At 34.4% G+C, this 25,878-nt stretch overlaps 1 protein-coding gene across 1 annotated transcript; it reads right to left on the bottom strand.

The window, feature by feature from the left end:
* Positions 1 to 12,836: 12,836 nt before the first annotated feature.
* On the bottom strand, positions 12,837 to 17,465 carry LOC143244588 (uncharacterized). The gene is made up of 2 exons (XM_076489552.1): positions 16,003 to 17,465; positions 12,837 to 13,251 (listed from the first exon to the last, which is right to left on the bottom strand). The coding sequence occupies exon 1, from the start codon at positions 16,850 to 16,852 to the stop codon at positions 16,496 to 16,498; it is 357 nt and encodes a 118-aa protein (XP_076345667.1). The 5' UTR covers positions 16,853 to 17,465; the 3' UTR covers positions 12,837 to 13,251; positions 16,003 to 16,495.
* Positions 17,466 to 25,878: the final 8,413 nt, after the last annotated feature.

Below are 25,878 nucleotides of genomic sequence, written 5' to 3'. Positions count from 1 at the left end.
AAAAAACCCTCTCTAATCAACAGTGACTCTAAATTAAGAAATCAACTAATATTTTCCAGCTTTGTTGTTTATATATTTCATTTATTCTTTCAGTATGCCTAGCGCGTTAAGGCGTGCGCTTCGTAATCTGAGGGTCGCGGGTTCGCGCCCGAGTCGCGCCAAACATGCTCGCCCTCCCAGCCGTGGGGGCGTTATAATGTGACGGTCAATCCCACTTTTCGTTGGTAAAAGAGTAGCCCAAGAGTTGGCGGTGGGTGGTGATGACTAGCTGCCTTCCCTCTAGTCTTACACTGCTAAATTAGGGACGGCTAGCACAAATAGCCCTCGAGTAGCTTTGTGCGAAATTCCAAAACAAACAAACAAACAATCTTTCAGTACATAGACTAACAACAATATTGTTATATGTTTGTTGCTGAGCAACATGACATAAAAGCTATCGTTGGAACGTAATGTTATCGAAACGCACTAGCTTTTGTAAATATTCGAAGTCGTTACTCTAACCGATTTTTAACAATAATTATTTTATGAATATACCGCGAATTCATTTCATAAATGATCCTAAATTTGATTGGGTCACAAAGGAATTTACCGACGTTCAACTGCCTCGACTGTACGATTGAGTTCGCAACATTTATTTATTTCAGGTAGCTACGAAATGCGAGGTTAGGGTATACTATGGGGCGGGATGGTTGTCATGTCATTATTTGTAATAATAATGTGTGCTGTCAGTATTACAGTATCACTTGTACTAGTATCGACAATGCGTAAAATATAATGTTTATGCGTACTGTCTATTAGAAGTACCATCAGACCGCTGAGCTGCAAGATAACCTGTGATTACAGCAAACTGGATTTTTTTGCATATCATATATTTCCTGTATCTGCTTTGTCAGATATAGATCGACAGTCGAAATGGAATTTTATGTCGTAGAAGATGGTAAACAAGTATATGTGTGTACAAGAGTTAAAAGTGGGTCAGATCCTTAAGGGTGACTCCGGCAGAAAAGCTGACATGTGTGATGAAGAGATGTAGAAGCATATGTTGTTAGTGTGTCAGTAGATCTTTAATATATTAAGGTCAAATTTCAGATCCAACTCACAGGGCAAATATTAAGAAAGTTACTGTATACAGAAAGTGTTAGTTTTGACCGACGTATCATGTCTGTATGGAATTTGTTCACAAGATAAATGATAAGCTAAGTTTCAATATTATTTATTTTAAAACCTAAATACGTTACAAGGAGTGTGTGTATTTATGTCCCCACTTGGAAATCTCATTGTTTTTAGTGATTTAAATGTCACAATGCACAATTACCGTGATGACCTTTGGTACTAGGATGTAAACGTGGGAGCTCCACAGACTCATATTTTGTCGGTCTGTCATTGAGTGGTTGCTAAAACACATACAAAAACTACACATTGTGTAATATATATATATATTGTTAATAACAATTTGCAGCTTTGTTGTTTATACATTTCATTTATTCTTTCAGTACATAGACTAACAACAGTATTGTTATATTTTTGTTCCTGAGCAACATGACATAAAAGCCATCGTTTGTATTGTACGTGCTATATTCAGAATTTGCAAGGTCTTTCGCCTAATACCAGGGCTCTTTAATCTAGTTGGTACATGGTAGATATAGTAATGGTTACGTAAGTAATACACGATTTCATATCAGAAGAAATTGTGACTGATGAATTGATTGTATAGGAATATTTTGTTATGCCATTTTATTCCAGCCCGGGGGTTAGGCCTTCTCTTTGGACAAGAGATGGAAATGATAACCTATAGTTGAAAAACAAAATCGGTTGGTTAAAGGGTATCGACAAATATAGAATATTTTATATAGAAATTTGGAATTGTGGTGTAAGTAAAAAAAAAAATGATCAGAAGCGCTAGAAAACGTAATGTGGTCGTATTTATATATTAAACTCTTAAGTGATGACTGTAGGTATTTGGGTGGGAAGGGGGAATTGCAATCAAGGAAACCCAAGTATATTACGAAAAGAGATGAATATGAGTGGAGAGATGGAAGGCGAGGGTAACCTTGTGACTAAGATTGTCTGGTGGAAGTGGCATAACTGTAACAGATTTACTGTTGTTCATTTGTTTTAGTGCCTACATTTGTTTCTGTATAGTTTTGTTTTTGCATGTAACATATATTGTTGACTATATATTGTGCGGGTCTCGCTTGTTCCCGAAATTTGTAGAACGCTTTTGTGCGTAAGAATCAACAATATACTAGATGTGTATGTAATACGAGTGATTGACAGTATTGTCGCGAGCTTTGGTGAAGGTTCTAGAGTCTCTTGTGATTTGTATAAAAAGAGACTAGCCGAGAGACGAAAAAAAAGAATGTTTTTGGACATCTTTGGTGAATGTGCTATACGTCTAGAAAGCTATAATAGTAGTTAACCTCTATTAATCGGAAAACTACAGAAATAGTCAGAAAATTTTATAAATTTACCAATGGGGAAGAGATGCTGGAAATCTACCCTGAGAACTAGAAAACAGAAAATCAGTGAATACGTAAAGCCTAGAAACTGAGAACACTAGTAAGATTAGTGTGAACCAACCTCATACCAGGTTTAGGGAAAATAAGGATAAGATAAAACTTTCAGAATCTGGGGAAAAATCGAGAAGAAATAAAGAGAGGAAATATGTCGGAGATGGAGTAAGTGATTACATCTGAACCAACAACATGTCTCTCAAGACGGCTGATATGGGTATTAAAACATTTATTAAAGTAAAGTAGTGAATCAACAACAGAATTTCGCCGGTTACGTGAAATCTGGTCATTCATTACAATGATGGGAACATATAAATAGTCATTGTCTGGATCATAAACGGAACTAGAAGTTACAGCAGAGAACGAGTCAATGGTCAACTATGTTCGAAGTGTCACTGATCAAGAGAATGATAGATCGATGCTTGCTGTAATTGAGCAACTTAAAGCGATAAGAATAGTCCTAGACACTCTATTTATAATGGCAAGCTTCTTAACAACAACTGTTGTGGTGTGAATTGGGCTAGACTAAGTCAACTGAGTTTTTCATAGTTTTCTATTTATGTTACAACACCATCAAGGAATTTCTGATGCTATATAATTTATTTATTTTGACATTATATATTATAATTTATTGTTTATTTTAATTAACCTGTTCATCTCTCAGACTAAGTGGCATATAATATCCAAACACGCTATAATAATGTAAAGAACTGAGTTCGTCTCTCCTTAAGAGTCTCCCGCTAGTACAGTGGTAAGTCTACGGATTTACAACGCTAAAAGCAGCGGTTCGATTCCCGTTGGTAGACACAGTAGATAGCCCGATGTGGCTTTGCTATAAAAAAACAACAACACATACACTCTCTCTCTTTATGAAAGGCTGGCTTTGATTGTTTCATTTCTAGTTTAGTGCATATGACGGTCTAGATGGGCCAACAGGTCTGTTGTTTTCTTTAAATTATATGCATGTGTATGTTTTGAAATCTGAACTGCGTTATCAAATATCTGTTGTCTGTTATTAAGAGCACAACTAAAAATGAAATAAACACACCTGTAATACCTCTATATACTCCAGAATAATGGCATTATAGTTATTCTGAAATAGCCCAATACGGCATCATACCTGTGTGTCTTACATACGAGTGTGGTGTTTGCATTGCAAGGAAACAAATTTTACTGTTATGTAAACATTCTGTAAATTATTCGAACACTTTCACATTCAACAAACGTTAAAATTAAGGTTTTCAAACTTAACATAGTTGAGTATCTTCAGTCACTCTCTCATCAACCTCCCACGTCTTCACATAGGGTTAATATATGCAGAGCTGCATGTATTATTCGTGTTTTAGACCCACAAGCTTAAGTTCAAAAGTAGAAAAGGAAAATTGAAAATGTTAATAGTAAAGTCGCAAATGTAATTGATTGACAAGAATCAATAGTTTAAAGTTGCATACCTTTCTTATCGATAAAAACCTAAAAAAATTAAGTGCTCAAATCCTTTAATCGATAGAGATTATCAATTTAAAGTAATGATTATTAGAGATCTGGCAATCTGTCGTAGATATTATTGTTTGATTGAAAGTGCTGAAGAATAAAGTTGTGGAACTTATTTATCAATATATTAACGATATGTGAGTAAATCAATTAATTGGCTTACAGGGCTGAATAAATTATGAGTGCTCATAATGTAGATTATTAATTATTCTTTTAATCTGACATGTATATTTGCCCTTTTTTTGACGCACAAAGTGATGATGGCCTTAGCAACATCACCTGTATTTGATAAGGTATATTTACTGCTCATACGTACACTTGACCTCTACCTATATACTATTACCTGCTGACACTATTTCTGTCACATTTAATTTCTGTTGTCTTTGTAATGATACATAATCTTTGGATTACTTAGTATTGATCATACCTGAAGAAGACCAGGTTCTATCCAAACATGGAGTATGCTCCATCATCAATAAAACTTTTCTTTATGTTTTTAAATCATTGTTTGCCGATGTATTATTACAAGGCCAAAGTTTAATATCGCTGAATTTTTTTAATGCTGTAAAGCGGTAGGTGTCATCTTGTTTTAATGTTATGCTTTTCCTTTGGACAAATAAATATTCATATTTATATAGAACAAAAGCATTTTAGAGGTATAAAAAATATTTCATAACTAGTTAACGTTACTTCTTTGTTTCTATAAAGTTTCCTGCTTGTCTTTTATATCTAAAACACAGATAACTCGAATGCAGGTCAAAACGAAGAGGAAAGTAGGTAATAACAAAAAGGCTTAAGTCAGCAAGCATTAGACACACGATTTAAAGTCACGGATAACAGAATTGGGTTAAATGTAACATTTCCTTGTATGGCTCTATCTAGTAACTCTCATTCTTTCTTTCCAAAAATCAATAAATCAAGTATATTTGAAATTATGAAATACAATCGATTAGCTTCAATTACAGCAAAGCACCATGTACTGGTAAACTCGAAAACTAGGTAGGTTTACTGAATCTAGCACATATCTTATTTTAATATTTTTATTGATCGTCTGCTGTTATTATCAAGAAAGACGTGAGACATGTAGCAACTACTTCAACTCGTGTTTCGTGTTCAACATCTGATCACGACATGGAGTTGATAAGGGAACTTAAATGAGCAAGAAAAAATTTAGATTATTACTTTTCCTGATAATATATATATATATGGACTTAACTATCAAAATGGTTTACATTAATAAGTTCTTTCTAAAAACAACCGGAATGATCCTAATCATTTGTAACTGTGATTTTGGAATACCAGTAGAAGATTTCGCATATTTGTTCCGCCTGTTTTTTGTTTTTAAATCTCCAAACAAAACATTTTTTTCTTCTCGATAAAATAATAAAAAAATAATGTATTTCATCTCTTACAGTTACATTGAATAATTATCTATATTAAATCTATATTTGTTTATACTTGTAACACATTTACTGTTGTATATTTATTTTAGTGCCTACATTAGTTTCAGTGTAGTTTTCCTTTTTACATGTGACGTATATTCTTGGCTGTGTATTGCGCAAGCTCCCCCTCCCGTTCTCGAAAGTTATAGAAGATTCTTGAGTGTAAGAATCAACAATGTACTAGGTGTGTATGTAATATTGATGATAGACAGTGTTGTTGCCGAGAGAATTTTGTGAACGTTCCAGAGTCTCACGTGATTCTTACAAAAGCAAAGCACCAAGAAGAATATAATAATAATAATATTATTATTGGATAACTATAGTCAGTACGTATAGACCTCGGAAACTAAAATTTTGATTAAAGCCTACTAATCAGAAAATTACAGAATTTGACCAGGAACGTTTATAGATTTCGAACATTACAAACCGTTCAACTTCAGGGAATTAACTTTGGACGTTAGTATTTCTATAACATTAGACATTGTCGTAAGTGAAACTTACAGGTGCTTCAAGCTTTACCAGCCGTCAAAAGAAGTGTACAGGTGTATCAACAAAGCATTTGCTTTGCGTGAATGTCAATAAAAAATTCAGTTCCAGACCAGATATAAGACTCAGTATTGTTTGTCAGTTTATAAAACTCGTGTTTATAAACCATCATTTGTAATAATTATTAGTAATAACCGTTATTATAAATTGTATTGTGTTTTCTTGTATTAAAATATTCCTGTATTAAAAAAGAAAGTTGCATGTCTCGATCTTGTTGACAAATACCATAAATTTAATCCATATTAACATTTAATTAACTTCTAAATTCAAATTTCCGATTATATTAAATAGTAGTACGTTAACATACGTAACATAATAAATCGGGGGTTTCTGAAGATACACTACATATTATGCTAGGCTATGTTCAGAGGCAGCCCTTAGGGGTGTGAGAGGCACCCGGATCGCTGTTTGAAAGGAGCTCCAAATGCTAACCAAATGTGGTTCTGAAATTAATAAAAGCATATTTGCGATTAACCTTTTTTTTATTTAAAGAGTCAAGTTCTTTTCAATGTATTGGCAGAGAGAGGAAGAAAGGCCTTGCGATTTCGAAAACTTCACAGTAAATTGATGCAGTGATAATGCAAGATAATCTAATTTCACTTGAACTAAACTTTTGTAAGTACATTTTCATTGTTATTATTGCATTCGTTTCAATTTTTTATGTTTGAAATATGAAAACAGTATACGTAATAACTAATATTGAGTTTCAGATGCATCATGCATGGTTATGCATTTTTGTCTCTCTCTCTCTCTCTCTCATGCACACACACACATACATACTTTCATGTACATTGTAATATGGGGAGCCCCCCATCATTAATTCTTGCACTATGTCACCCTGTACTCTAGAACAGGCCTGGTTATGTTCCCAATTTAGATACTTTGTTTTGTTTGTTTTTTTTAATTTCGCGCAAAGCTACTCGAGGGCTATCTGCGCTATCCATCCCTAATTTAGCAGTGTAAGACTAGAGGGAAGGCAGCTAGTCATCACCACCTACCGCCAACTCTTGAGCTACTCTTTTACCAACGAATAATGGGATTGACCGTAATATTTTAACGCCCCCATGGCTGAAAGGGCGTGCATGTTTGGTGCGACCGGGATTCAAACCCGCGACTCTCGGGTTACGAGTCGAACGCCTTAACCCACCTAGCCATGCCGGGCCCGGAATTTAGATACAAAATAATAAAAACTATAACCCGAGCTCCTTCGAAAGGTGGACCTTTCCTCTTTAGAGTAATCTAATTTAAATGGTTGTATTATGTTTGACTTGAGGTTTGTTTGCTGTGTTGTTGTATCGAGTACTGAGCGCGCGGCGTAATAACTAGAACTATCTTGAAAGTGTAACCAATTTTAACTACATAAAAAATGAGAGGACGACAGGATATTGTTGATTGGATAGGAAATCAGTCACGATGGTGGATGTATTACTGAGATAGCAAGTTTGTTAGACGATTTGTTTTCAGCTCAATTTCATTATATCGTAATAATTAATATTAAATCTTTTACTGGAAAACTGATAAGCGAAAATTGCTCCACGACTTTCCTAAGTATTAACCTTGTTTTTGACGAAGAAATATGGCTATTAAAAGTACCGTTGATGCAAGAACATTAGCAAATGATTGTTTACAGTGTAGCGTCATTTGTGAAATTAGGTCTATCGTTAGTTCGTGAAAGCATTTAAGTGTTGAACCTTTACTCAAAAAGTAAAACACTTTATTAACACTTTTTTTATCATTAAGTGTAATAAACATTGGTTAGGTTTTACTACATAATACTAATGAATCTGGCCAACGGTATAAACTGTTACAACGATATCGAAACTCACCTGTAGGAAGTAAGAATAAAGTTGTTTGTTTCTAGTAGTAGTATATCTTCTATACATGAATATCCACTAAAGAAATGAAATATTATATCAGAAGTTTTAAAACATAGACTGTCTGAGCATTACATCAACATTTTTTTGGGGGGCTCTAAATAGAATATTTGTGCGTGTGATGTTAACATGGTCACGGAAAAAGCAGTCTTTCTTTGAGAAGAGACGACTTTCAATAAGGCAGATTGCCAGAAGGATTAAATTTGACCAGTCTACTGTGAGCTGCTAGGTATAGAGATATAGTGAGACTGACTAGCGGAAAGCAAGAAGTAAGGAAAAAAAAACTTCCACAGAAGCTGAAAATCATGTTCTGAAACGCATGATTCTGCAGAATTGTAGAACATCATCCACGATCTCAAAAAGAAACTTCATGAGTCACTGTCACTAATGTACTGTCAAGTCTCGCCTTTGTTCAGCCGATCTCTCTCCAAGATGCCCATGAAAGAATCCCTTCCTAACCAATAAGATGAGACTCAACTGGATCGAAAAGGAGGTGGAAATGACTGAAGCAATGTGGAACAAAGTGATCTTCTCAGTTATCAAAGTTCAACCTGCATGGATTCAACAGAAAGCGCTTGTGCTACGTCCATGTGGAGAAGGGTTTTATTCAGCGCTCTTGAATTGAACTATGGAACATCCATGGGGTCAGATGATAATGAGATGCATCTTTGACCAGTCTAGGTAGAATGCACTGAGAATGCCGACAAGTACACTGATATCATGTGTCCCTATTAAAGCCAATAATACGGGATTAGTTTGTAATACTGATCAGTTCACATTACAGGATGTTTTTTCATATCATAGATCAAAAAGGTTGGTAACATCCATGCAGTCTATGCAGTAAACATGAAATAAAGAAGAAAAATATATATATTAGATTTTGCTTCTGGTGAAGGATTATTTTCAAAGGGAGGGGATGAAACCACTTTTACTACACCGTATCGAAAAATGATAGATAGTAATGGATAACCAAATGCAAGAAAAAACACATAGAAGCACCTCCACGTGTGACATCATGAACTAACCTCTGCGTACAGTCAGTTCATCGCGCACTCTATGCTACGACAATGTCAAGCTGTTATCAAGGCCAGAGGAGGTAAAATCAAATATTAAAAGAGGTAATAGATTCCGTGACAATTGTTTTTCAATTACATTAGTAGAGTTATCTTTAAAACTAGGATTTTTACTCAGAGAACATTTTCGTATTTGCGAAGTATTTGTTGATCATGTGCTGTAAAACGTTTTCACGGTTGTTTCTTAATAGAGGACTATATATGTGTTTGGATGACTGAAATGTGAGTTATCTTACATTACACGATATCCATAAACCGTTTCACACTATTTCATATACTTTCACAATGCACTATCTCGTTAAAAATTACAAAAACCAATAAAAGTTTGAAACATTTGGGTGATCTAATAATTGTTTCCATCACTATATATAAACAGCTTTTACATACAAAATAGTGACACAGTTTTGTCCTCCAACGAATGAGCTGTATGTTTACAGAATTACAATACTAAACTTAGGGGTTCGATACCCTGCGGTTGACACAGTAGATAACTTAATATGACTTTGCTCTAAAACAAACACTTATAATTTAATTTACGATTATCTTTAGTAAACGTTTATAGGTCACTTATAATGTTTTACCCTTCATTCCTAAATAAGAGTGGTCTAAATGAACAAACGTAAGGACTGAAAAAGAAACCTAAAAATATGTAGTAATAAAAGCGCAACGACAAAATTGAGGTACTTGCATTGTACAAAAATAACAAAAAATTAACAAACGTAGTATACTGATTCATTTGAGCCCCAGGTGGTTAGGACACTTAACTCATTATCTAAAGGTTGCAGGTTCGAATCCACGTTTCGCCAAAAATGCTCGTCTTTTTAGCCGTGAGAGATGTTATAATGCGACAATTGCACTATTCATTGGTAAAAAAGTAGCCCAAGAGTTGTTGGTGAGTGATCATGACTAGCTGCCTTCCTTCTAGTTTTTCAATGCTAAATTAGGGACGGCTAGCGCAGATATCGCCTGTGTAGCTTTTCGCTAAATTCGAAATAAACCAGAAAAAAAACAACAAGTAAACAGATGTTTTAAGAAACTTTTCAGTTTGGTTGAACAGGTGTTAAAGAAAGAAACATGAAAATTAATTCGTCCATCTTTATTTAGTCGAATTAAATTAATTCCATTTGACGTCACACAAGAGTGGAATTATTGGAATACATCATAATTCCAGCAAGGTTGGAAAAACACTAAAAACGTAAATGTGAAGTCCAATCTGTCATTTGATTTACCACGTTTCACTGAGTTAAACCGACTACGAAATATTCAACCCCTGATTTGTAACCCTCTGCTAGGTCGAATCAAAGGAGAGGAGAAAATAAAAAGACTTTTTGTGTATGGTGCTTTGAAATGTCTTTTATTCACACAGTAACCCTACATTTATAGAGGAATTTTGAAGAATATGTACGATTGGTGCTATTATTTTATCCTTGGAAGTTATTCAGACAGGTCTTTAAAATACAAAACATAAATAAATGTGAAGTCGAATCTATCATTAGATTTATCACGTGTCAGTGAATTCTATTGGTTTCGGAGAATCCACCCTCATCTTTAACCCCAAGCAAATATCGTTCTAAAGATGTATTATTGTAATGTCAGACTGTATGAGAATGATACTCTGGTGAAGCATTTGTTCACAAAGATCGTTTCATTTTGCATCAGAAAAGATGGCTGAAATGTCATGGTTCACAAACTGCGAGATATAAATCAACACTACATCTTCCCCTAGAAAATAAAATGCTAGAACAAAACTATTGTTAAACTTCTGATTGATGTACAAATTTTAATAATTTAGTTTTTTTAATTATTTATACTGATATGTAAGAAAATGGGTCAGTTTGATTTGATGTTTAAAATATTATCAACAAATTAAATACCAGTTGAAATATTAGCAGCTACGGAGGTCTAAAGAGAATTCATTTTAATTTCTGCTTCTTCTGTTAACAATTTCTGTGTTGTTACTAAAATTACTGAAGTGTATGAAGTAGGATAGTGAACGTATTATATACACTCAGTGTCCACTTTATTAGGTTTACCTGCTCTTTAACGCAAACGGCCAAACAGCGAATTATGTGGCTGCAAGTCAATATATAAAGCAGACATGGTCAAGAGGATCAGTTGTTGTTCGACCAAACATTAGAATGAGGAAGATGCGTGATCTGAGCGACTTTGACCAGGGAATGATTGTTGGTGCCAGACATGATGGTTTCTGCACCTCAGAAACTGCTGACCTCCTGAGATTTTCACTCACTACAGTTTCTAGAGTTTACATAGAGGAACAAAAACATTCAGTGAGCGAAAGTTCTGTGGGCGGAAACACCTTGTTAATGACTGAGGTCAGAAGAGAATGGCTAGACTCGTTCAAGCTGACAGGAAGTCCACAAATACTTAAATAACCACTCTTTACAACAGTGGTGTGCAGAAGGGCATCTCTGAGCACACAATGTTTTGAACCTTGAAATGGATGGACTACAGCAGTAGAACATCACGCCAGGTTCCACTCCTGTCAGCTAAGAGCAGGAAGATGAGGCTACAGTGGGCACAAGATCCCCGAAACTGGATATGAAAGATTGTAAGAACGTTGCCTGATCTGACGAATCTCAGGTTCTGCTGCGACATGCTGATCGTAGGGTCAGAATTTGACATAAACAACATGAATCTGGTGGTACTTGTGTAATGGTGTAGGGAGTGTTCTTGGCACACATTAGGCTCCTTAAGACCAACTGATTTGAATGCCACAGCGTACTTGAGCATTGTCGCTATGTGCATCCACTTATGGCCGCAGTCTACACGTTTTCCAATGGATACTTCCAACAGGATGATGTGCATTGTTACAAAGCACGCATCAACTTAAGCTGTTTCTACGAGCATGATAAAGACTTCAGTGTACTTCAATGGCTTGCATAGTCCCCAGGTCTTACCGCAAGAGAGCACCTTCAGGATGAGATGGAACAGAAGGTTCGCAGCATGAACGTATGACCGACAAATTTGCAGGAACTGCGTAACGCTATCGAGTCAACATGAACCAAAATCCCTAAGGAATGTTTCCAGTACCTTGTTGAACCTTGTTGAATCCATACCACAAAGAATTCGGGCTGTTATGGGGGCAAAAGAAGATCCTACCCAGTACTAGATAGGTGTACCTAATAAAGTGGCCACTGAGTGTGTATATATATATATATATACACATATAATAATAATAAAAGGGCGTGTCTGTGAGTCAGCATATATATGTGTCTGTGTGACTATCATAACTTCCTTTGTACACGTATTAAGTGAATACTTGAGAGTGTGCACTTGTGTATTATGACTTATCCAAGTTCGTGCATGTGGGCATCTTTATGAGGTAAGCGAGGGATAAACCACATACTAAATAGTATTTAATTCCATAGCTTAGGCCCGGCATGGAAGAGACGGAAGAATCTAGAAACTTGGAATTTTGGATCCTTACTAAATGGATTATTGAGGGTTTTGCACCTGGGTATTATTATTCATTTACGTGCGTAAGTGCGCGCATGCTCATATTTTTAATGAGGTATGTTATGTATTATAATTTATCTCGGATGAGTCTCCGATTTATTATGTTTCGTATACTATATACTAAGATTTCAAATAGCGGGAAAATTTAACTTAGAAGTTAATTAAATGTTAATGTGTTTCAAATTTATAATATTTGCCAACAGGATTGATACGCAAAATTTTCATAATAACAATAAAATATGTTAATATATAAAGAACAATATAGTATATAATAACAGTTATTACAAATATTGGTTCATATACTTTTAGACGAGTTTCTAGAACGTTCAAAAATGTTCGAACGCAATAGCGTTTACGTAAAACAAATATTTTTTATTCTTACTCTCAAGAATATTCTACAAATTTAGAAAACATATGGGACTTGCGCAATACACATCCAGAAATGTACGTCACATGCATTAAACTGAAACACACGTTGGTATTAAACTAAACGTATAACGATAAATCCGTCACACCTTCCTCTTTAAAGAATTAAAAATTAGGTATTTACGTATTATCGGGAGGGGGCATTAAAATCACTTGAATGTATGAAAAATGTAAAGCATTTTAATATAATATTAAGTGTATACGCCTTATTTAGATTAACTTATGTATTTTTTCTTTTCACAACAAAAAACGTAATAAGAAAGCATTAAACTCATACATACTATACGGAAGAAACAATTGTTTCTGGATGCCAAAAATTTTATACAAAAACAAGAGACCGGACCTTCTTCGCTTTTGGGTAGATCTCAAATTTTCATCATCTCTGGGGCGAGGATAAAACGTGGTTTAACTAGAATTTTTTTAAAAAAATTGTTACTCAAGTTTAATCACATTACATTTATATTAAATGTGATAAAAATATTTAAGAAATTAATACGTAACTACCAAAATTTGTCTAACGCCAAATTTTAATTAAAATATTATATATATATACATTGATAGCAATATGTTAATTGCAAGACACTGACAATAATTATACAATTTCGAAAAATCATGACTATATGTACACAATCAATACAAATATGACAAAATTACATAGCACGTGAAAGTGCTTGAACAGAAATGTTTTCTTCTTGGCTGAACACAATCAATAATTACACGCTGAAGAGTTCTTTGAAAGCTGGGATGGGTTTCAAAAAGTAACAGAAACTCTCTTATTAGGTTTTCCGGCCACTTGACACGTATGACAAGTTTTACAAAAGTGAGAAACATCTTGCTTGAGTTTTGTCATAATTTTGTCACATGGCTTGTTGACCCCTAAATGACCTCCTGTGGGAAGTTCCTGTGCAACCCTCAATATTTCCGAATTATGTGCTTTATAACAAGGATCTGACAAATTATAATCCCATTCTTTGAAGCTGGTACATTTGATTTGGTACCATTCTGTAAAATGGTTATAATTACGAAGCAATTACTGTTATTATAAATTGTATTGTTTTTGCCTTTGTTTGTATATTAGAATATATTCGTATTAAAAAATAAACGTACACGTATCAATCTTGTTGGCAAATACCATAAATTTGATACATATTAATATTTAATTAACTTTTAAATTCAAATTCAAATTTCCGGTTATTTGAAATAGTAACACGTTAACGTGTGTAACATAATAAATCAGACTCATCCGAAATAAATTATAATTCGTAACATAATAGTATTAACTTGAAGAAACAAGTGTTATGTCTTAAACAACTTTTGATCTTTGTTTTGGACAATCTTTGCGTTATCAACTGCCTTTGTTGTTGGAATTTCGAACAGTTAATATTAGTTTTATTACTATTATTTTTTTCATTTATTACTGTTACTCTTAAGTACTAAAATCATGATCTCATATTTAATTACTAAATAAAATAAAATATGGTTTTTACGTTAATTTTTAACTTTGTCCAACTTAGTTTATTGTCACGTACATAATTGTGTTTATTTATTGAAATATTTTTCCTTTTGTGTCTAGCTAGTCTTTCTTCTATTTTCCTCTCTTTCCATGTCAGAATATTATTTCACACGTTTTATTCTAACATCTAATTTGAACGAAACCAACACCCAATTCTGCGTTTATTATCGGATTTCTCGGTTCTGTTTTAAAAACATTTTTGTTGTTGTTGTGCTTGTACCTGTCTAACACCTCACGATAATAAAAATATTAAATAATGTATTTAAACCAACAGTATTATTGTTTATAAATGAATACAGATATTCATAGTCACTGTTACTGCGTTTTTGACTGTTTTAATTTTCCTACCAACAATAGTATCTTCCTGTTAGAAAATAAACTACGCGTATAAGCACGTAAACGTGTTTGATATTGCAGTTTTAAGAAACAACAGCAGTACAATGTTTAATCTGGATTATGGAAATCACGTGATCTTTTTTTACTATGGTAGAGCAACGACCGCGAAGCGCGATGGGAAGAATCGTGAGGTAGTGATGTGATAAAAGTAGGTCACAACTTACAACTATGCCTCAACCTTGCATTGTCTAGCCTTCGCTAAAATTAATTGTAAAAGGTTTTAACAAAGACAATAAGAGTTAACTTCTTCCAATATCGCTGTAAATCTTGTCTTTAGAAGCAGTTATCAGCTAAATTAAAATATAATAAAAACAAAACAAAAACGAACTACGTAAGTTACTACGTTTATTAATTAAACACTCCACCGATACCCCCAGTGATACAGCGGGATGTCTGTGGACTTACAACGCTAGAAACCAGGTTTCGATACCCGTAATAGTCAAAGTGGGGTATCCAATTGACTAACCTTGTACTTAACTTAAATGATTTTGGGTACATAAGTTAAAATCTTTATTTAGAGACTTTTATCGTTTGAGTGTTATTAATTATCTATTTACACAAGTACCTTGAGTTTTTAATAATTTTATATTATTAAGATAATTATTTGTTTGTTTTTATGTACCGAATGCAGAAAAAATGATGTTATATGTAGGGTTACGAGCAATATATTTACTTCTATACGTTTGGCTTATTACTTTATTCTCTGTTTAGCTGATAATGTCTTTTGTTTTCAAATGCATTCACTTCACACAAATAGATAAATAAATTACACTGAAAAATAACATGCAATTTACAAAAGCCGACAAGGCTTTTAACATAACTAGCTTTCTAATTACTGTGACGAACCTTCAAGTACTGTTTTGTTTGTTTTGAATTTTCGCACAAAGCTACTCGAGGGCTATTTGTGCTAGCCGTCCCTAATTTAGCAGTGTAAGACCAGAGGAAAGGTGGCTAGTCATCACCACCCAACGCTAACTGTTGGGCTACTCTTTTACCAACGAATAGTGAGATTGATCGTCACACTATAAATCCCCCATGGCCGAAAAGGCGAGCATGTTTGGTGTGACAGGGATTCGAACCCGCGACCCTCGGATTACTAGTCGAGTGCCATTAATCCCCTGGCCATGCCGGATGAATCAACTTGAATCGTTTAATTTGTTTTATTGTTACTAGATGGCAGCACAAACATAAAGTCCCATAAAATAAAGCTGAAAAGCAAATAGCAGAATCAGTGATATCGAGAAAACTTACTTGTAAAGAAATATATATGTAAAAACGGCTCTGACGATGACCGAAGAAGGTCGAAACGTTGTTCACTCCTCTACGTAAAATATTTTCTCAACCCAAACGAGTCGTTTTTGCATATACAAATAGCAGAATGTTGCCACACTGATACACTTCGTAACACCATTTTTACTTTTTCTTGTTCCTGGGCACAAAGTGTTATTTTCAAATTGCTTATGCCTAAAGCAAATGGAAAATACATATTTTTCTCTTCAAACTTTGCTTTTGTAACCTGAGTAATGAAAATTTCAAATTTACCCATTTTCCAGAACATTCCAGGTAGATTCAGTGCTGAGTAGCTGATAGATAATTTTGAAGTACTTTCTAGAATGTTGTAGAACTTACGAGAATTTTTAAGAACCGCTTAGAATTTTCTAGAACTTTCCATAGTAATATATATACAGGAGCTCACTACTCACCACTTCAGTTTAGTTTTAGCTGTCTATGTGAACACATAGACCTATCTGATTTTATCAGAGATGGCATCAAGAAGCTGCAAGCATTCTCCAGACGCATTTGCTATGTATCTGGCCAATTTATCAGGACAAGAGCGAAAAAGTACTCTGTGACAGCATCTGCCTTGAAGTATGATGAGTGTGGCTGGGAGATTATTGGATACTTCAAAATGGTGGCATTCTTGATGGGTTTCCAAGGAGGCTTTAGCAAGTTTCCTGTTATCTTTGCCTTTGGGACAGCAGGGACACTGCAGCGCACTACAACAGGAAGCACTGGCCACAACGAACCGACTTCTCTGTGGGGAGGCACAATGCCAAGTGTGAGCCACTAGTGGACCTCCAGAAGATGTTGTTCCCACCATTGCACATAAAACTTTGTCTTATTAAACAATTTGTCACAGCTCTTGATAAGGAGTCTGCAGCCTTCGAGACTTTTTCCCTAAGCTGTCTGAGGCAAAGGTCAAAGCTGGTGTCTTCGTTGGACCACAAAAAAAGAAGATCCTGGAGTGCACAGAATTCCTGAAGAAACTCAGTAGAAAGGAAAAAAAAAAAAAGCTTGGGGCAGTTTTGTTGCAGTGGTTCGGGACTTCTTGGACAATCACAAGGCCGAAAATAATGTGGAACTGGTTGAGGTTCTGGTGAAGAACTACGGCAAAATGGGCTGCAGGATGTCCCTGAAAGTCCATATCCTTGACGCTCATCTTGATAAATTCAAGGAGAACATGGGAGCATACTCAGAGGAGCAAGGCGAGCGCTTCCACCAAGATATACTGGACTTTGAACGTCGCTACCAAGGAGCGTATAACGAACACATGATAGGAGACTATCTTTGGGGGCTGATACGTAAAAGTGATTTACATTACAGTCGCAAATCTCGAAAAAGTACTCACTTCTAAACATTTTTGTTCATTTTTGTATAACTTTAGTATAAATACATGTAAATCTTGATTCATATGTTGTTTTATTCAGACCTTATGTAAACAAAAATGTGCAAATTTGTTCGTTTTTACATAGAAAATAGGTTAAATTATAAATTTAATTATCCAGGTTACAAAAGCAAAGTTTGAAGGAAATAATGGCCATTTTCTGTACTTTTACATCATAAGCAATTAAGAAATAACACATACTACCGTGTTTCTCCGATAATAAGACCTACCCATAAAATAAGACCTAGTGTGATTTTTGGGGATAGTTTTAATATAAGCCCTACCCTTAAAATAAGCCCTAGTTAAGAGTGGCAGGAAGAGGAAAGAAATTAAAAAAAATTAATTTATTAATTAGTTTAATAGTTAGATAATTAGTTTGTTTAAGTATTAATCAGTTAGTTTAATAGTTTAATAATAGTTTATTTTAAATGGTTAGTTTAATAGTTTTACTTTATAACTTCATTTTTTTAATATATCAAAATAAGACATCCCCCGAAAATAAGCCCTAGTGTCATATTTTGGAGTGAAAATTAATATAAAGCCTGTCTTATTTTCGGAGAAACACGGTATCCAGGAACAAAATTTATGTCACATTGTGTTATCAATGGTTGTTTCATATAGACTTGTACAAAAAAAACACAAAAAAAACACATTAAATTTGTTCAATTTAAACAGCAAGCATACTAGCAGATTTTTACTGCTATTCATGCTTAAAACAAGAATTTACCGTTTCTTATCTGCTTTAGAACTATGATGCAAAACGGTTATAATTCATATTTACAGAGAGAAACGAGTGAACAAAATCAAAATAACAAATTATACAATTCATGATGTTCTTCCTACTTTATAACCCCTAAAGCATATTCAAGGGTATTAAAGTATTAGTGCACAAAAGGAGTAAGTTTTGATGTGTTTATTTGTGCTCTTGTGTATTATTATTGCCCAAACAATGTCTTAAAAGCTGTTACACATTTTATGTTGAATATAACGTATAACAAAGCTTCTGACTAAGTCAGCAGTTAAACAAATGAGTGTGTGTGTTTTTCATATAGCAACGCCACAAAGGGCTATCTGCTTAGCCCACCGAGGGGAATCGAACCCCTGATTTTAGCGTTGTAAATCCGGAGACATACCGCTGTACTAGCGGGGAGCTAAACAAAGGAGAAAAATTAGATAAAATTACAGTGAAGGATTATATTCATGTTCGGGTGCCTGTCTTCATCCTTGAAACATAACTATATCGAACCATTTATTTAGCAAACTACATCTATATGATACTTCAGTTACCTTGAAATCTTTGTTTAGGAGAGGGCGACAATAAGTGTTCTAAATATGAAATGTAGATACCTAGAGGGAGCGACATTTTCCTGTAAGATCTCAGGATATTTCAAATTATTGCCACGGTAATGGTAATCGAAAAGAGCAGCTGATATAGATGTCCAAGAAAAACACACAATATGCATAAGCACCGTAATTTACGTTTTATGTTATATGCTAGTTCGGCCTGCATCTTCTACATGTTATTACCAGCTAGGTATAAGGTCCACTTTCTGCTTCCATTAATTACAAGTTACGTATTTTGATATATTAGTAAAAAACATAAGCAAAATCGTTTTACTTTGTTTGCGGCTAACAGTAAGCACTTAAATGTCACTTGAGTATCAACACTTGCCTATTTTTGTTATTGTTTATATTCAAAGTAATTGGACTGCTATCGATGACATACTGAAGCTGTTTTTATCGTACTGTGCCCATTCAAAATATAAGTATTTACATAAATAAAAATATAAAGTGAACCTTTTTAGTTTTACAATTGTATCAAAACGTGAGGAAAAACGAAGTCTGAATCTCTAACGTGAACCAAGGCAAATAATAAATAATGTTATACCATTAGAACAGCTATATAAAAGTAAATTTATGTATGATGTAAGTTTATTGGCTCTTCGAAGGCGATGACTTATAAGAAGGGTCGTAGTTTTTATGGTTTCAGATGGTGGGGTATCGAATGTCGGTAGATTGATAAACGCGTTTGATGGAATGCTGATAAACCAGTACTGGTACTAGGATCGCAGTAGAAAATGCAAAAACAAAGTTGATTTTATGTGTTGTTACTGGCCTTCAACTTGATGTACGACTACCTGAGGCATACTGAGAATAAGTTGGATAATTAATACCAGCTTCTGTGAAGTGTTTGTTGTACGCACGGAAGCTTAACGGATTTAGAACTTTTTCGTGTTGACTTCATTACAGCGTGTAATGTGTAACTTATTGTGCACATACTGCATCAGATTACAAAAATCACTTAACATCAGTGTGTGAAATCCAGAGTCAAACGAAAAAAAGAGAAAATAAAATAAGAAATATTTCAAGTCATGCACTGGTGATTTAGTCCTCTCACTTCAACTATACAAACAAGTTCAACAAGTTGGGCAAGTTTTTGTTTCGTGTGTTTTTTGTTTGTTTTGTTTTGCTTTTGGCAAGATTGTGATTTCGCTGCCGATTGTTCTCCGTGCACTGATTCAAGTTCATTATAAGGGTGGTTATTGTTGATTACACGAGCTTACAATAGATTGGTCGGTTGACTTTTTGCCGGCCACATACCAATAAATATTTTGTTTCATGAATACAGTTAGTGCTGCAAATGTAATGAGTTTTGAAGCAAATAAATATTTATACCAATACAAACACTGACTCTATAGGCCTAGCATGGCCAAGCGTGTTAAGGCGTGCGACTCGTAATCTGAGGGTCGCGGGTTCGCATCCCCGTCGCGCCAAACATGCTCGCCCATCCAGCCCTGGGGGCGTTATAATGTGACTGTCAATCCTACTATTCGTTGGTAATAAGAGTAGCCCAAGGGTTGGCTGTGGGTGATGATGACTATCTGCCTTCCATCTAGTCTTACACTGCTAAATTAGGAACGGCTAGCACAGATAGCCCTCGAGTAGCTTTGTGCGAAATTTAAAACAAACTAACTAACTCTATAATTTATGTATAAACACCAAGTATGCATATTTTATAGGTTCCAAAACATTGTGGTGCCATTTCGTGTAAAATTGAAAAGGTGACAGTGACAAGATCTATAAATTCAAATTCTGACACCGAACTCAGTTTTAATTATGAGTAAGTGCACTTTACTAAACAAACCTATTTTATAATTGATTATAAATTTAAATGAAATAATACTGTAAAAGATATTTCATTATAATTGAACATAATTACAGCTATGTCATTGCGATATTTGAATAATTGCTAGATGAACAGACTATCAAAAAAATTTGCGAAGTAACTCTTTGTGACTCAGTTGTTTAATTGTTGTGAATACAAAATTTATATCAATGATTCAGTAGTGAATCAGTACAAGAGTTACTTCAACAGTTTAGTACTCAATCAATATACACACTAAATCAGTTATTAGTATTCAGTTACATTAAGTCAATATAAACACAAAATATTACTTACTGTTCATTTGCTGTTTCGATACGGGTTGTCTGTAAACAACTGTTAAATCATGAGTTCTCTTATTAGTTTTTGTGGAATCTTTAGAAATATAAATTGTTCAACTAAGTTCATCGTTATTGCTTCCCCACCCTGATAACTTGCTTTCAGATTCGGTTATTTCTACTTTTATATCAAGTTTACTCACCCTTTTAATACCTTCAGAGTATGGGAAACCCACACACATCGTTTTATCGCGAGTATTTATTTTCTTGGCTATTCCTTTTATTGTTATTATTTACCCTTTGCCTGTCCCACCGCTCGGTAATTCTGTGTACTTACAGCACAAAAGTTGATGAAGACAGCAGATGTCTAAAACTAAAACAAATATATTAGCTCTTTGATGATATTGTAAACTGTGTTATTGCTTGTATATTATATATTTGTATTAAAAAGGAAAGTGTATATATCAATCTGTTTCTAGTGTGTTTGCCTGTGTGTATATATATATATTCCTATGTATACGTAAACTACTCATACCTGATAATGACAAAAATTTTCTCGAAACGTTGTATAGTTATAACTTTGTTAAAGAAGTAGTAAGATTTTCGTTATTATCATTTAAACTGTCTTCAAACTCTTTCGTCTCAAAATAAATGTATTAGACTTGCATCGCCATGTCACATCTGCAAGACTGTTTCATTCTCCTCAGTTTTTGTAATTGATGTGGATCTTCTTCTGCAGCAAAACCACTTGTTAGTTTTGTTTGTTTGTTTGGGAATTTCGCACAAAGCTACTCGAGGGCTATCTGTGCTAGCCGTCCCTAATTTAGCAGTGTAAGACTAGAGGGAAGGCAGCTAGTCATCACCACCCACCGCTAACTCTTGGGCTACTCTTTTATCAACGAATAGTGGGATTGACTGTAACATTATACACCCCCACGGCTGGGAGGGCGAGCATGTTTAGCGCGGCGCGGGCACGAACCCGCGACCCTCGGATTACGAGTCGCACGCCTTACGCGCTAGGCCATGCCAGGCCCCACCTGTTAGGAAACCGAGAAGATAAAACTTGTAAACCAAAACTGGCCTCTCTGGGCAGTCGTTGAAAATGTTCATTATTTGCACTTATTTATAAACTAGCTTGATGACATTCCAAACATACTTTTCAAAGCTCACGCACTGAAGCAGTTAATTTAGCTTTTTTATGGTACAGCAAACATAATAGAAACGCTTGACTTCCCGTAGAAACGAACATTATTTAGTCGTTATTTTTATATATTCTCCGAAGTACCATCGTGTTAATCTTTTTTACAGGGTCCTTAACTGTGTACTTAAATAACAAGTTGAACAGGCAGAAAACTTAGCCATTGCTTTATTCTCGCCATGATTAACGTTGGCCTACTTTTCTCTTTGATAATCTACGTTTTATAAAGTATATTTTGAACTTCAAAAAACTTTAAATACAAATGTTGTGAAATACGAACAAGTGATGTCTAGCGTTGTAGTGAATTCATGTAGACATGCGTATACATCGAGAATTAGGTCAGCATTTCGTGTGACAGGAAATTACAGATTAGGGGCTGTTTGTTTTGTATGTTCTTAGATTACAGTATCACCGTTGTGTAACCCGACCTGCTTAAATAGAACCCCAGGTTAAAAGTGGATGTTGACATGTAGGCCAAGTTTGTTCATAACCTACTTGAGGTTGTTTGAAGGGATGAAAGTGATCGCAAAACCGGTAATATGCACGTGGTGTGTTGGTAAGAATCACGAGAAAACTTACGACCATAACTATCGAACAGATAATGCATAAGCAAATTAATTTCATTTATCTATAAAGCTGTTTAAAACAACCATCACACATACCCTGGCAATAGCAATGACGTCAGATTGGACAATCCTTCAACTAATTACGTTTTTGTTTTTAATATTTCTAATGCCTAACTCGTATGAGTACATAGTTTTAATAATTATGAAGTGGAAGTATTGCTAAATGAATCAAATAATAGAAGAAATCACAGAAGGAATATTTTTAGTAACATTTGATTTATACAAGAATGAATGATCATCGGATTATGTTTGAGGTCCAATCACAGTAACAATTTTTTTTACTGATAAGCTGTCATAGTCATAATTAAGAGATTACGAACAGAAAAACACTAGGGTTAGTGAAGCTTGACTGCATAGTGTGTAAAATGATACTAATTTAGGTTCAGTGAAATGTATGAAGATGAAAAGAAACACGGTACGGTTGTTATCGGGAAAAGTAGTTAATGGGGGGATTATTTAAATATAAGTCGTAAAAAAATCCAAATATTGTTGTAAAGAATTCCATTAACAACAGAAACAAAACTGAAACTTATCCTACCCTAAAATAGAATAATTAAAATCCTGGCCCCCTAATTGCTTCACACATCCTAAGTACAATAAAACAATTGGTCCAGCAGTCTTGTTTTGTTTTTATGGTAATATTGTTAACAGAGTGTGAAATAAGAAATATATGTATATATATACAGTCATGTGAAAAAGTTAGGACACCCTATGAAAGCCTATGTATTTTTGTAACATTTTTGGATATATAGATATTTAATCTCAATTTCAACAATACTGAGAGATTATAGGAATATAACAAAACAATTAAAACTGAAGAAAAGACTTTTCAAGATCTTCTGTAAATGTAATTCTACAAAAATGCATATTCTAACTGAGGAAAAAGTTAGGACACCCTACCCTCTAATAGCTAGTGTTACCTACTTTGGCTGAAATAACTGCAGTGAGACGCTTCTTGTAGCCATCTACCAGTCTCTGACATCGGTCTGAAGAAAGTTTGCTCCACTCCTTAATGCAGAATTCTTTCAGTTGTGAGATGTTTGAGGGGTTTCTTGCATTCCAAAATCTTTTGGAATCTTTTTAAATCCCATACCAGACTCATAAGCTGCTACAATTTTCTTTTTGAAGGCCTCAGACAGCTCTTTTGCTCTCACCATGGTGCTCACTCTCACTTCAACAGTCAGGAGCACACCAAACTAAATATCTGAGGTTTAAATAGGGCAAGCCTCATTAAAAATGCTGAGTAACGATCTTCTAATCATGTGCACCCGGTGTGATACATCTGTGTATTTTAAGTAGGAATAAATGTTGGAGTGTCCTAACTTTTTCCTCAGTTAAAACATGCAGTTTTGTAGAATTACATTTACAGAAGATCTTGTTTTTACAATTCTAGAGTTACAGTCATACGTATGTTAAATGATGTACTTGTGAAACGTATAATTGTATTGTTTTCCTCAATTCTGTAATTAGTGTTTCATCAAGTGTCAATTATGTATCCAAAGCTGTAGTTTGAAAAGACTTGAAATATACAGCTAAGAAATAAATATTTCTGTGAGTCTTGATTTTGTAAATCATATTTTTGGAAGATAACTTATCATAATTATAACACCTTGTTGAAAATCTGTGAATTATGTTCTAGTATGTTGTGAGAATAAATCTAATAAAGATTTGAACGAAAACTGAACTTACGTTGTGTAATTGAGATGTTTTAAATAAATTTACAAAAACCTCACTCGGACAAAGAGATTTTTCTTATTAAACTTATATAACATATATGAATTGTGTATGTAAATAACAAACAACTTCTTAAAATCCTCTCAGAGACACTCATTGTGCTAATTCTTAAAGATACTTATCATTAAGTTGAAAGAAATGATTTGTTAGAAGCAACGATCGTTGAAAGCATGCTGCTAGTGTTTATTAACAAGCTGTAAGTATATACTGATGACACCTTTCATCAGTGCCTCCCAGTGGCTCAGTGGTATGTCTGGGAACTTACAGGCTAGAAAAAGGGTTTCGGTACCCGTGGTTGGCGGAACACAGATAGTCATTTGTGTATCTTTGTGCTTAATTACTAATTAACAAACAAACTTTCATAAACATGTAAACATCTGATGATCACTGTAACTGACATAGTGTCAGTATGTATTTTCAACAACTTAAAGTTGTGAGTAAATACATATATGTTAGCCACTAGTTGGCGTAGTATCAGTACTACTGATGACAAATTTAACTAACGTAGTGAAAACGTACGACAACTGGTAACCGTTCGTTAATATAATATCAGTATACAATAACGACAACTTTAATGAACATGGTGACCAAGTGCGGCAGGAGTAGCCAATGGGTGACATAAAGTCATTATGTAGTGATGACATTTCATTGACAGCATGCACTGATTATAGCTCTGACTGACATGATATTTAGTCACAATAGGAGGCAACTCCATTGGTACAGTGATAGTGTATACTAACAACTCTGATTGACGTATAACTAGACATAATTAAATATAACAGTCTTGACACAGTGAAAACAGCTTTGATGACAGCTTTGATTTGGTAATCAGAGATAGTAGAAGGTAACTGCCTCAACATAGTTACAGTATTTAGTGACAGCACTTTTGATTGACATGGTAACCAGAAATAATAGAAAAGAACAGTCTTGACCCAGTGACAGTATGTAGAAATGATATGTTTGACTTACATAATAACAGGAAATAGCCTGGACACAATAGTATTATATACTGATGGTAGTTTTGATTGACATGGTATCCAGATATAATAGGAGGTAACAGCTTGGACACAATGATAACGTGTAATGATGAAACGTTTGACTAATCTGGTAATCACAAACATTAGAATGTAACAAAATTAGCACAGTGACTGTGTAAAGTGATAACAGCTGTCATCCGCTTGATAACGAGATATAATAGGCAGCAACAACCTTGACACAGTTAACAGAATGTTCTGATGATAGCTTTGATTGATATGATAGTCACATATATTAAATGGTAGCAGTTTTTATACAGTAGCAATATGTACTGATAACATATTGATAACATGACTGATTTAATTAATATGGTAATCACATATAATATAACGTAAAAAATTTGACACAGTGACAGTATGCACTGATGACAGATTTGACTGGCATGGTAACATACGTAATAGAAGGTAAACTGCATCAGTACGGAAACT

The sequence above is a fragment of the Tachypleus tridentatus genome, chromosome 2 (assembly GCF_004210375.1).
Source record: "Tachypleus tridentatus isolate NWPU-2018 chromosome 2, ASM421037v1, whole genome shotgun sequence".
Classification (NCBI taxonomy): domain Eukaryota; kingdom Metazoa; phylum Arthropoda; class Merostomata; order Xiphosura; family Limulidae; genus Tachypleus; species Tachypleus tridentatus.
This window is presented reverse-complemented; position numbering and strand designations above follow the sequence as displayed.

Coding starts and splice junctions, on each gene's coding strand:
- LOC143244588 (XM_076489552.1), bottom strand. CDS start 16,852: ATGGTGGGAACAACATCTTCTGGAGGTCCACTAGTGGCTCACACTTGG.